The 12,842-nt window shown below is 32.4% G+C and overlaps 2 protein-coding genes across 2 annotated transcripts in view; one reads left to right on the forward strand and one right to left on the reverse strand.

The window, feature by feature from the left end:
- Nucleotides 1-1,749, reverse strand: part of HELRODRAFT_165170 (hypothetical protein) — a gene marked incomplete at both ends in the record, with an annotated part of 5,224 nt that extends 3,475 nt beyond the window's left edge. Inside the window, 3 exons of the mRNA XM_009031032.1 lie at nucleotides 52-216; nucleotides 1,396-1,454; nucleotides 1,725-1,749. Of these exons, the coding sequence (XP_009029280.1) occupies nucleotides 52-216; nucleotides 1,396-1,454; nucleotides 1,725-1,749 (249 nt within the window). The remainder of the gene's footprint in view (nucleotides 1-51; nucleotides 217-1,395; nucleotides 1,455-1,724) is intronic.
- An 826-nt stretch (nucleotides 1,750-2,575) lies between these two features.
- On the forward strand, nucleotides 2,576-3,210 carry HELRODRAFT_165171 (hypothetical protein; the record flags this gene model as incomplete). The annotated part of the gene is made up of 2 exons (XM_009031033.1): nucleotides 2,576-2,748; nucleotides 3,060-3,210. 2 exons carry the CDS (start codon nucleotides 2,576-2,578, stop codon nucleotides 3,208-3,210), a joined length of 324 nt encoding a protein of 107 aa, XP_009029281.1.
- Between the last annotated feature and the right edge of the window lie 9,632 nt (nucleotides 3,211-12,842).

A 12,842-nucleotide genomic window follows, 5' to 3' on the forward strand; every position in this document is an offset into this window, starting at 1 on the left:
CAGCTTGTCAAAAACACCAGAGTAATCCAGAAAGAGAGGATCACTGGAGACCGATGCGGCCGTCGGCCGTGTGGGCAACCTAGGCTTGGGGTCGGGTGCGGCACCAAGAGGCGAAGCAGCCCCCGCGCCAGATGGATCAACTTTTTTCCGGGACCCCGAGCATTCCTGTCCTTTCACTTTACCTCCGTGCCGACATAACTCCCGTCTGGAGTGCTTCTAAAGTGGGTAAAGCAGACGGGGCACTGTTGTAACGTTGGAGCCATATGTGATTAAAAACAACCAAGAAACGAAGGAAAGGAAACAAACCAAGTGGGGTGGATGGATGAATGAATGGATGAACCAGCGAATGACCAAATGAACGGGCCAGCTAACAAACGAATGAATGAGTGAATGATGGGGGAATGAATGAGCTAATTACTGAACGGACGAGTGAGGAAAAAAAAGAATGAATGAGTGAGTGAATAAATGAATGAATGAATGAATGAATAAACAACCAAACGAATGGATGAATGAACGAATACATGAATGAGTGACGGAATGAATGAACGAGCGAACGGATGAATGACTGAATTATCTTTAAATATTTAACCATTGGAAAATATATATAACTTTTTCAACTTTTATTTATTTTTTTTTCTATTCTTTTTTTTATTGATGAAAGAATGAATGAGTGAACAAATGAGTGAATGAGTGAATACAAAAACCTAGGTAACAGTGTGGGAGGAGACAACTATTGCAGCAAACTTTGGCCCAATCTCTCCCCTTATAGTTTTTTTTTTTGTATGTATGTATAGTTTATTTTTATTTTTTTGTATGTATATATGTATGTATGTATGTTTGTTTGTATGTATGTATGTATGTATGTATGTATGTATGTATGTATGTATGTATGTATGTATGTATGTATGTATGAATGTAAGAAATCAGTTTGTTTATTGGGGAAATGAAAATTCAACTTTACGACACAATGGTGCCGGGGTTCCTCAAGGAAGCATCTTAGGACCACTGCTATTCATCATCTTCATCAACGATCTGCCAAATGCAACCGACTACTTCGATTACGTTTGCTTTGCTGACGACATCAACATTTTTGGTAGCAGGAAAGATATTGATGATGTTATCAATCAAACCAACGCTGAAATAAAACACGTTGTCAAATGGTTCAACTCCAATAAACTGCCTATAAACATTTCAAAAACGCAGTTGATTGTCTTCTGACCAGTGCAATATTTAAATTACAAAGAACCGTATAAAATTACAATCAACAACCAAGAAATAATCGAGAGTGAAACAATAAAATTTTTAGATCAGAAACTAATTTTCAAACCCCATGTCAACTACGTTTCGAACAAGTTAGCGAAATCTATTGGAATAATGAACAAAATAAAATTTTACCTTCCGAAAAAATGCTTGAACATGATCTATAACGCCATCTGTCTGCCTCACGTGACGTACTGCAATGTTGTTTGGGCCAGTGCGTATCAAATGACCACCAACCCCGTCAAGATGCTGATGAAGAGGGCAATGAGGGTCATCACGCTGTCCAGGAAGCAAGCGCACACCAATCAACTATTCGTCGCCACCAACAATTTAAACTTTGACAAATTAAATCTTTATATATTGCTTAAATATATAGATAACTATGTAATGTCTAATGTAATGTACTAACAACTAACACCTGTTTTGCTAACATAGTTGAGTTTGTTAATTTACTAACAACTAACATCTAACATGCCTCTCATAGATCATTTAGGAAAAATTTTTATTATTTGCTGAAAATTTGTGTGAACTTGGAACATTTCTGTTTAGGTGGCCATACTAGATGAATTTTATATAAATTCTATTATGGTCATCCTGCTTTCTTTTAATTTTCAATTTTGAGAAGCAAATAAATTTCGTTTCGTTTCGTATGTATGTTTTTATGTGTGCATGTATGTATGTATATATGTGTGTGTATGTATGTTTGTATAAAATTATATATACGTTTATATATAATTGAGTAGTATATACGTAGGTATATACTTGAGTACAAATGTATGTTTATCTATGTGCGTACGGATGTATGCTTGTTAGTTTGTTGGTGTCCGTGTGTTTCTGTATGAACGGCTGCATGTAAACTAGTGATAAATGATGGATGGCATATATAAGTATTATGTCCTACTGAGATAACTTTCCATTCCATTTGACTTTTTTGAATGAATATTTTTGACTTTTTTTTCATTTAAAAAGTATACTTTAAAACATGCAAAAATACCTATACGCATAACTACAAGCAAACACACCGATATTTATACACACATGCACGCACGCACAAACATACGCACGCAAACATAAAATTAATGGGTATAAACATAAAAAATAATGATTTAATTAGAAAAAAATATGCGTGCACCCATGCTTGTTAACTTGTTTGTGTTTATTAAGACACACATTCACACGCGCACACATACACACACACATACGCACGCACACACGCATACAAACACGCACGTTTATATATATATATATATATATTAGCTAAAATTTCATTTCAGCTAAAGAGTTGGTGATGAAGAGTTCATACAAACTTAAGCAAATGTCTGAAGAACTTAGTAAGGTATGGATTGCCAATGATCTGACTGCTGAACAGAGGAGTGAATTGAAAAGTTTGATTGCTAATGCAAAGACAAGAGAAGCTGCATGTACGGGAGGTTTTTTATACAGGGTCAGAGGACCTGTGGGAAAGTGGCGGATCGTGAGTTTCAAAAAGTCATAAAAGGTAAAGGTAAAAGTCATAAGAAAAACAATGGTTGTAAAATGCTTAACAATGTTAAAATAGGACTAGGGCTTTTGAATATTAGGTCAATTTTGTCGAAATATGATAAAGTGTATGAGGTAATTTGCGATGGTTTGGATATCTTAGTTTTGACTGAAACATGGCATGGGTCCAGAAATGAAATTGCTGTTAGGCGGGCAATGTCACCAGGTTATAATTTTGTGGATTTTGTCAGACCTCATGATCCATTTCATGGTGGATTAATAATTTATTTAAAAAAATGTTTTATTTTTAAACTCATCAGATTACATGTGTTAAAGACTTTTGAGGCATTAGCCATTAAATTAAAAATAAATGGAACTCATATTGTTTTATTGGCTGTTTATAGACCAGGATCGGCTTTAATTTCATCTCTATTCTTTCAGGAGCTTGTTAGAGATAATATCCTTGCTTAGTAACAATGTTGTCTTAGCTGGTGATTTTAATGTGCATGTAGAGAAACACATGGATCCTCACAGTGTGTCATTATGTGAGATTTTTGGTAATTTTAATCTTGTTAATAGAATAAATGAACCAACGCATGAATTAGGAGGTGTGTTAGACCTGATTATCACTTCTATGTCTTTTCCAGTTTTCGATATTCGAGTTCTGCCTCCGGGAGTTTTCTTTGATCATGGTTTGGTTCAGGCATGTTTATCAATTGATCAAGTTATAAGAATGAAAAAAAAAAGGATGGTTCGATCATGGAAAAACATGAAGCACGATCGTTTTATTTCTTTGGTTCTTGATTCTCCTTTAAATAGATTATGCCAGGGTGGAAATACTGATGATTTATGGAATTTATTTGAAAGCGAAATGACGAAAATCACTGAAATAGTTGCACCTTATCGTATGGTTGAGGTTAGAAATGATCCGATGGCACCTTGGTTTGATTCTGAATGTAGACGGTCGAAGGCTTATTGTAGAAAAATGGAAAAACGATATAGAAAAACGTTGAAGAAAGAAGATAAAAAAAACTGGGTAATGGCCATGAAAGCAAAAAGTTTCATATACACTCAAAAGAAAAATCTATATTGGAAGGAGCTCGTTAAGGATAATCAAAATAATCCAAAAAAATTTGGAGTATTATTAATAAATTGCTGTGTAAGGAAATTGGTAGTAGCAGTTTAAAAGATGCCACTGACCATACAGCTCAAAATTTTTTAACGTTTTTCAATAATAAAATAGATAAAGTTCGAGAATTGACGAAGACTGCGGATTATCCAAACTTCAATCAGTCAGAGTTCAAAGTTGAAAATGTGTTCTCTACTTTTCCAGTATGCACTGAAGATGATGTTAAAAGTATAGTTCTAAGTTCTCCATCAAAATTATGTTCGTTGGGTATTTTGCCTACGCACATTTTTCAGAAACATATAAATTTGTTTACTAGGTTTTTAACCAGTTTTATTAACCTTTGTTTCAAACAAGGCAACTTTCCAAACAGACTTAAACATGCGATTGTTACACCGCTGTTAAAAAGACCAGGCATGGACATTAATGATTTAAACAACTATAGACCAGTGTCCAATCTTTCGTTTATTTCAAAGGTGATTGAGAGAATTGTTGCCAAGGAGCTGTTGACGCACATACGCCGGAACAATTTATTGCCTGTGTTTCAGTCAGGATATAGACAACATCATTCAACGGAAACGGCTTTGTTGCAGGTTTTATCGGTTTTGTTGGAAAACATCGATGTTGGAAATTTTTTAGATATGAGCGCAGCTTTTGACTGCGTTGATCACGATATCCTCTTAAGACGACTGGCGATCTGTTTTGTTTTATCAGGTACAGTGGAATTATGGTTTCGGTCTTATTTGTTACAACGAACGCAACAGGTGTTATTTATGGATGATTTATTGGCAATTCATTTGGTTTCAACTGGTGTGCCACAGGGCTCGGTGTTAGGACCAATATTATTTTTGTTATGTACGGCTGAGATTTTTAATATACTGGATTTTCATGGATTTATGGGTCACGCTTTTGCAGACGATATTCAGATAACAGTAAATGGACCCCCAGAAAGATTCCAATCTATAGTTGATAACTTTGTCCAGTGTTTATCGGATATTAATAACTGGATGGCAACAAATCGATTGAGGCTAAATCGGAGCAAGACTCAACTGTTGCCAGTTGGTACATGGCAGCAGCTTTCTAAGATGAGTATAGATTCTGTTTTGATTGACGATTTGAATATACAATTTTGTTCCACAGCAACAAGTCTAGGTTGGATATTAGATTCCAGATTGACAATGGTGGAACATATAACATTTTTATCCAAAGTATGTACTGTTCAATTACGAAAATTGAATTTGATGAGAAGATCAATAGATAAAAAAACGGCTGAATGCTTGGTTCATGCATTCATTCACTCGAGACTCGATTACTGTAACAGTTTGTATTATGGATTGCCGGAGAAGTCAATTGCTATGATTCAGTCTATTCATAATCGTGCAGCAAAAGTCGTGGTTGGTGGGGCAAAGTTTGATCATGTAACTCCTATATTTAAAGAACTGCACTGGTTGACGATTGAAAAAAGGGTGATTTTTAAAATATCTATGATCATGTTCAGATGTTTGAATGGATGCGCACCAAAATACCTCGTTGACAAATGTTTGCCACGAGTGGTTTCTACACGAACAATTCGACTTCGGTGTGATGAATTGAATTACATGATGGTTCCGCCTACCCGTTTGAAGATTGGAACAAGAAATTTTTCAGTTTGTGGACCAGCTGTGTGGAATAGCCTTCCTTTTTATTTAAGAAATCATGAATTAAATTTAATTATGTTTAAGAAATTATTGAAAACTTACCTGTTTTTGTTGTAACATACAATTTATGTTTATGATTTATTGAATTTATTTATAGATTTTATAGATGCGGTCATTCATGAATTTATTGCATTATTTATGATGGCGCCTTTGAGATAATAATTCAATTGGCGCTTTATAAATGTCCTGATAATAATAATAATAATAATAATAATAGGCTGGAAGGAGACCATAATTGATGCGATATTTGATAAAATCTACCTTATATAATCTATATTTATTAAATATTATATATATATATATATATATATATAATTTGTCTTAATATATATAAAATATATATATATATATATATATATATATATATATATATAATTAAGATTAAGATTAAGATAAGATTTTCAGAAATGCAATTATTGATGAAAACCGCAGCATGTTCCGCGCGTTAGTTAGCTAATCACGGACTGGAAGCGACATCGGGGACGATCGCGATGATCAATTGGGACTTTTCAAAATCAAATCATTTTATTCAATCAAACAAAACAAAAAGTATGAGTGATTCGGAGACGAAAAAAGAAAATGAATTCTTGTCAGCTCGGCCACCGTGTATCTTAGATTAGCTTTTCAGTGTTCTGATGGTATAACGAGAATTGCTGATAAGTTAGAATTAGAATTGTTAATAAATAAAAGAAATATGTCAATATTAATGGAATAAAATTTTAGCCAATTAATTTCCTTTAGTGAGAGAAGTTTCCTAATTAAATATTTTTTTAGAATTAAAATATTAAATCAACGGTTTCATTGTTCAAGAGCGTTTTTCGAGCATTCCGATGAATAATAGGTATGTCTTTAACTGTGTAATATTTTGATTCGTCTCAATCTCTATCTGTATTCTTTTGTCTCTATTATTATTTGTTGTTTCATAACTGTTTATACATATGGTTAGATCGTTTTTTGTCACATAACGACTAAACTAAAAGCTGAACTTGCAACGTATTTCATATTTTTTCTGTATCAGCTCTAGTATCAGTGTGTGTTGGTTTGTGTATGTTGGTGTGTGCGTGCGTGTTTGCGTGCGTGTTTGCTTGCGTGTGTGTGTGTGTAAGTGTGTGTGTAAGTTTATGTGTGAAAATATTTCTGTACGATGTATGACTGAATATTAATATGACTAAATAAAATACAGAAATAAAACAAATAATTAAATAAGACAATAAATAACTAAATTAATTAAATAATTAAAAAATAATTAAAACAAATAACAATTAAACAAAATTAATTAAATAAAATACAAAGAAATGAAATTTCGTTTGCTTCTTATTCTTACCACCTAGAGAAAATTATTAAAAATATGTGGATATATGTGCGTGCATGGTGCCTGTGTGTGTGTGTATGTGTGTGTTCGTGTGTGTGTGTATATGTGTGTGTGTGTGTGCGTGTGTGTGTGTATGTTTTTGAGAAAATAAAGTTTAATGTGTACTATGATGTTGTGTTGTGTGGTGTGTGTGCGAAATACAGTGAGTTCTTTTATAGGTGGCGTGTTAACTTTACATTACAAATTCATTGTAATTTTCTTTTTTCTATGTTTCACCATTGTCATCCTCATCACCATCGTCATCATCATCATTATCATCATCACCATCGTCATCATCATCATTATCATCATCACCATCGTCATCATCACCATCGTCATCATCATCATCGTCATCATCATTTCCAGGTCTCTCTCCCTGATTGCAAAATATTTCGTATATAAGTTAATGTAAGTAATGATAATGATATTTCTTATCATCATCATCATCATCATCATCGTTAACATTATCATTGTATTTATACAAGAGTATGTATATTAAAGTAATAGTAAGAATAAAGTTAGTAGTTGTAATGTTAGTAGTAGTAGTAGTAGTAGTAGTAGTAGTAGTAGTAGTAGTAGTAGTAGTAGCTTTAGTAGTAGTAGTAGTAGTAGTAGTAGTAGTAGTATTAGTAGTAGTAGTAGTAGTAGTGGTAGTAGTAATAGTAGTGGTGGTAGTAGTAGTAGTGGAATTAGTAGTGGTAGTAGTAGCAATCGTATTCGAGAAACAGTAATTAAATTTCAATTATGCCCATCTTAGAAAGGTTTCCGAAGTGCATTTTAAAATTTATTTAGCATTTAACAAATGTTTGTTTGTTTTTACGTTTGTATATCTGTTTGTTTTTATTTGAATGTCTGCGTGTCTGTTTGTATTTGTTTGTTTGTATATATGTTTGTTTGTTTTATTGTATTTGTTTAAATGTTTATATATCAGTTTGTTTGTATTTGTGTGTATGTATGTATACTGCTTGTTATATATTATTATGTTTGTTTGAATAATTGTATATTTGTTTGAATGTTTGCATATCACATTGTTTGTATTTTTTTTCTTCTGTACATTTTTGTGTTTGCATACGAGTTGTTTACAACAAATATAACCTTGGAAGGATACCCTATTCATTAAATTGAACAAATTTCCAGAAAATTCTAGTAAGGAAAATTGTAAAGGCAATAAATTGAACATTTTCTAAAAATTCTAGTATTCCAAAAAATACAAACAGTCAGATATAAAAAATTCAATCAAATACAAACAAAAATTTATACTTCTTTTCCTCCATCTAATCTCAATAGTACTCTTCATAATTTATCTCTATGTCTCACTTCTATTATCGCTTCGTCTGACTCTCTGTATCTTAAACTGAATTCTTCTAAGTTTGAATTAATATGCTCTAATATCTAACTATTACTAATACTATTCCTTCTAATATCTAACCTGATTCTAAAACTCTTGATGCTTCTCACAAGTTTCGCAGTTCAGGCTTTATCTTTGATTCTAGCATATCCCTTTCTTCTCAGATTAACAGGGTTGCTAAAAACTTTTACTTCCATTTTGCCTTTTCTTAACGATCCTACTCTTCTCCTACTTGTTTCTTCCTTAATTTTTCCTAGGATTGATTATTTGTAACTCGCTTTACTATGGTCTTCCTGACTCTATACTCTATCCTTTAAGTAAAGCTTTTAACTCTGCTGCTCGTCTAGTTGCTCGTGACCTTATCTTTGCTCATATATCTCCATATCTTGTTTTCATGCACTGGCTATCATATAAAATATAGAATAATTTTTAAAATTTGCACATAAATGTACAAGTCTCAATCTAAATTATTTCCTAAGTATTCAACTGATATATTAACTAAACATAAACGCCCCGGTTCATGATTGTCTTCTTATTTTCACTTTTTCTTAACTGTTGTTAAACACTCTTATGCTAACTCTGCGTTTGCTTTTTCTGGCCTTTTTCTCTGAATGTTTCTACTTCCTTTTCTAACTATTTTTCCTAACTTGCAGATCTCAAAATTCATCTGTTTGTAAAATTCACTAAGGAGCGCTGTCGAACATCACGGAAATAGTGCTTACTTTTTAATTGGTTGATCAATTGAAGGATAATTGAAAAAGCAATATATTGAACAATTTTCATAAAATTCTAGTAAGTCAAATTGAAAACACGAACTTTAAATTGGTTAATGCCAACGATTGGGTAGAATTCATACAATACTGTATATAAATATACACACATTTTTTTATGGACAATAATATATGAATGCATGTGTATGTATGTATGTGTGTGTTTGTTCGCTTAATTCAATCGTACTTGTAAAAATTTAATGACAAATTTAAATCTAACCTTTCTTACGAGATGATACCGATGACGATGGTATCGATAATGACGGTGACGACGACGATGATGATTCTGGAACGATGATAGTCATCATCATCATCAGTATTAAAAGTAGTAGCAGTATCATCAACTTCATTTTCTACTTTATAATAATCTTTTCATTGAGTTAATTCAACTTGTTATAATTATCATTATTTTTCTTCTTCTTATTATTATTATTTTTGTTTTTGGCAACTAGATATCTTTAACTAGACTTATTAAAAAAAATATTTCGGTAGAGTTGTAATGATTTTTTAAAACTTTACTAATTAGTAGTAGTAATAATGGTAACAAGTGTAGTAATAGAACTTTGTAGAGCTTGTGTAAGTTGCAGTAGTAATATTAAAACTCAAAAAAGAATTATAAGAAAAAATTGTGGTTGTACATTTTTGTATTACAAATTTGTACTACAATTACTACAATACTATACAACAACTTGTACTACAACAATTACTACAACCAATGCTTCTGCTACTACTATTACTTCTACTACTATTACTACTACTACTATTACTACTACTACTATTACAACAACTGCTATTACTACTACTATTACTATTACTACTTAGTAGTAATACGTATTTTAGTGATTATTAATTATAGTAATAATAAAAGTAATGTTTGAATTTTTGAAAGTAGCAATTAATTATCATCAACAGGAACATTTTTTTGAAGTAATCTTCGCCAAAAACTTACTCGACAAATAAACGTCTGTTAAGATGTAGTGCTTGCTGTCACAATATCCCACTAGGACTTTCATACTTACATACATACATACATACATACATACATACATACATACATACATACATACATACATACATACATACATACATACATACATACATACATACATACATACATACATACATGCATACATGCATACATGCATACATGCATACATACATATGTATACATATTTGCATACATATATACATACATACATTTATTCATACACACATACATTCAAACATACATACATACATACATATATACAGTTATTATTTATTTATTATTATTTATTAAGAACAATTTTAGCGCTAATTAAAACTGTTTCATGAGCGTTCCCATTAAAAAAACAAAATGTACGTGACTATATATGAAAAACATATATTAAAAAAGTCACAATTTTTACAGTTTAACAGAAAATAAAAATATTTTCAAATCTCTCTTAAATAATTCCAATGAAAGTCCAAATCTTCTGAACGCCGGTGGAAGACTCTTCCAAACAGCGGGACCAACAACTGCAATGTCTCTTGAACCAATCTGCAAACCTGTGAACTGGTAGAGACAACAAATTCAAATCATCCGACCTGTGATGAAAAGTTGATATAGTTTGTTTATTTGGCGATTTTACATACATCAATGATTTGAACGTAGGAACTGCAAATTTGAAGACTATTCTTTTATTTATTGTAATGGCTAAGGTGCCTGACATTGTTGGTGCAGTGTCCTGGTTCGAATGCAAAAAAGATCTCCGCTTATTCCATGCTAAAGTGTGTGATGCGTTGATTCACGTGCATTTTTGCACCGTGTGTTTGTTGTAATAATGATAATGCTATGGCGCTATATAAAATGACATTATTATTATTTATCGTCAGCCAGTGAAGCTCGTTCAAATCGGTGTCCCACGATCAAATCTTAAGCCACCAATAACAAGTTTCGAAGCTCTGTTTTGTGCTGACTGAAGAATTGTGATTGACGTGTCTGGTAGCTTATAAAACAAACTGTAGCATTAATTTAAACTAGATGTAATGAGGGCATGGACCAGCGTTTCCAATGTTGATCTACCTAGTGATTGCCTGATTTGATCCATACTTCTGAGGTAGATAACACTCGACGCACAAATATATTTGATGTGGTCCACCATTGACAACTTGCTATCCAGCAGGACATCTAGTTGGAAGCTGTATTGATAAATGATATATCAACATCTCTTTTTTTAACAGAACTTAAACCAATCTTTGAAAACTTCTGCCATGTTCAAACTGGAAGCAACTGAGTTTTGCATTCGTTTAGCTTTAGCAATTTGGATGACATCCAACGACTCACTTTTGATAAAAACGTGATAAATCGGTCAACCTCAAATTTGAATGGCCTAACGTATTTTTTTACTTATTTTACAAGATGTCTTGGTCGATGTTTCAAATGTTAGAAGACTGTGATCAAATATGACTTCACTAGGGAATATTTTTATGTTGGTTACAGGAAAATCATGAGACTGACAATCAAACTCTGAATGCCACCCAGAACATATGTTAGTTCATTAATTTTATTGACCAATTGGAATGTGTCAAATAATTCCTTTAATCGGATGGAATGATGATCTTCAGTCTTTTCAGTTTAGCCTGTCGACAGTAACCATCAAACCAAGGTGCCATACGCTCACCATAATTCTTCGTTTGTTTAATGTTAATGTTTAACCGTCATATGATTAGTTATTACGATCTACAACCGTGTGCAATATGACACTTTTACGTGTCATCAAACAAAGAATTAACATTGTTGAGGCAGAGGATATATATACTTGAGCATGCAGCCACATAATACACAACCTATCAATTCGAACAACGAAGTTGGTATAGGAATACCTAAAAAAAAACATTTTTGTTCTATCATGCTTAAATGTTCTATCATGCTTAAATGTCCTATCATGCTTAAATGTTCTATCATGCTTAAAATAGTTAAAAATTTTGTTTGAACTCAAGAAACTTGACAATGATTTGCGATCTACCGTTAGAAAAATCTAAAAATTAAACAGGAAGCTATATATATATATATATATATATATATATATATATATATATATATCAGTATTTTATGTACAAAAAAGTATATATATATATTATATTTATAGTACATACATTACAATGCACATCGTGTTACAAGCAATGTTTTTATGATTGCGTTTCTGTCTGCTTTTATGTTGGTTCATTTGTGTGTGTGTGCATATAGGTATATATATATATTTATTTGTTCATTTATATATTTACATGCGTTTGCGCGCATTGCGAGTGTACGTGCGTATGCCAGCACATATGTATGTGAGTGTGTGAGTGTAAAAATGTTTGTGAATTTTTTTACAAATGTATGATTATGTACATTAAGTTATCGATCTTGTGCGAGATAAAGATTTTACACAGATATTAAAGCGGCAATAAAAAACCAATGCGGAGATACTGACCTGCACACAAACCTACATACAGTTAAACATACAAAAACATGCCAGAAACATACGCGCCTTTATATTCACATACACACGCGCGCACACACAGACACTCAGACATAGGCACATCCTGCTATACAAATGCAGCACATATGTGCACATGACAAACGGACGTACCAATAAACAGAGACGAACATACATAAAGATACGTGTACATGGATGTTAGCATATAGTAAGAATGAATAGATTGATAACGTATCGATACATACGCACATACAAACGCAGCGCAGATTCACTCGTTTTACGCAGGACGCGCACAATCGAATACAGAACGGAACGCAGATACAAAACTGAAACTCCATAATAAACAACGCATACCAATACCTGGGAAA

This window comes from Helobdella robusta, assembly GCF_000326865.2.
Source record: "Helobdella robusta unplaced genomic scaffold HELROscaffold_7, whole genome shotgun sequence".
NCBI lineage: Eukaryota > Metazoa > Annelida > Clitellata > Rhynchobdellida > Glossiphoniidae > Helobdella > Helobdella robusta.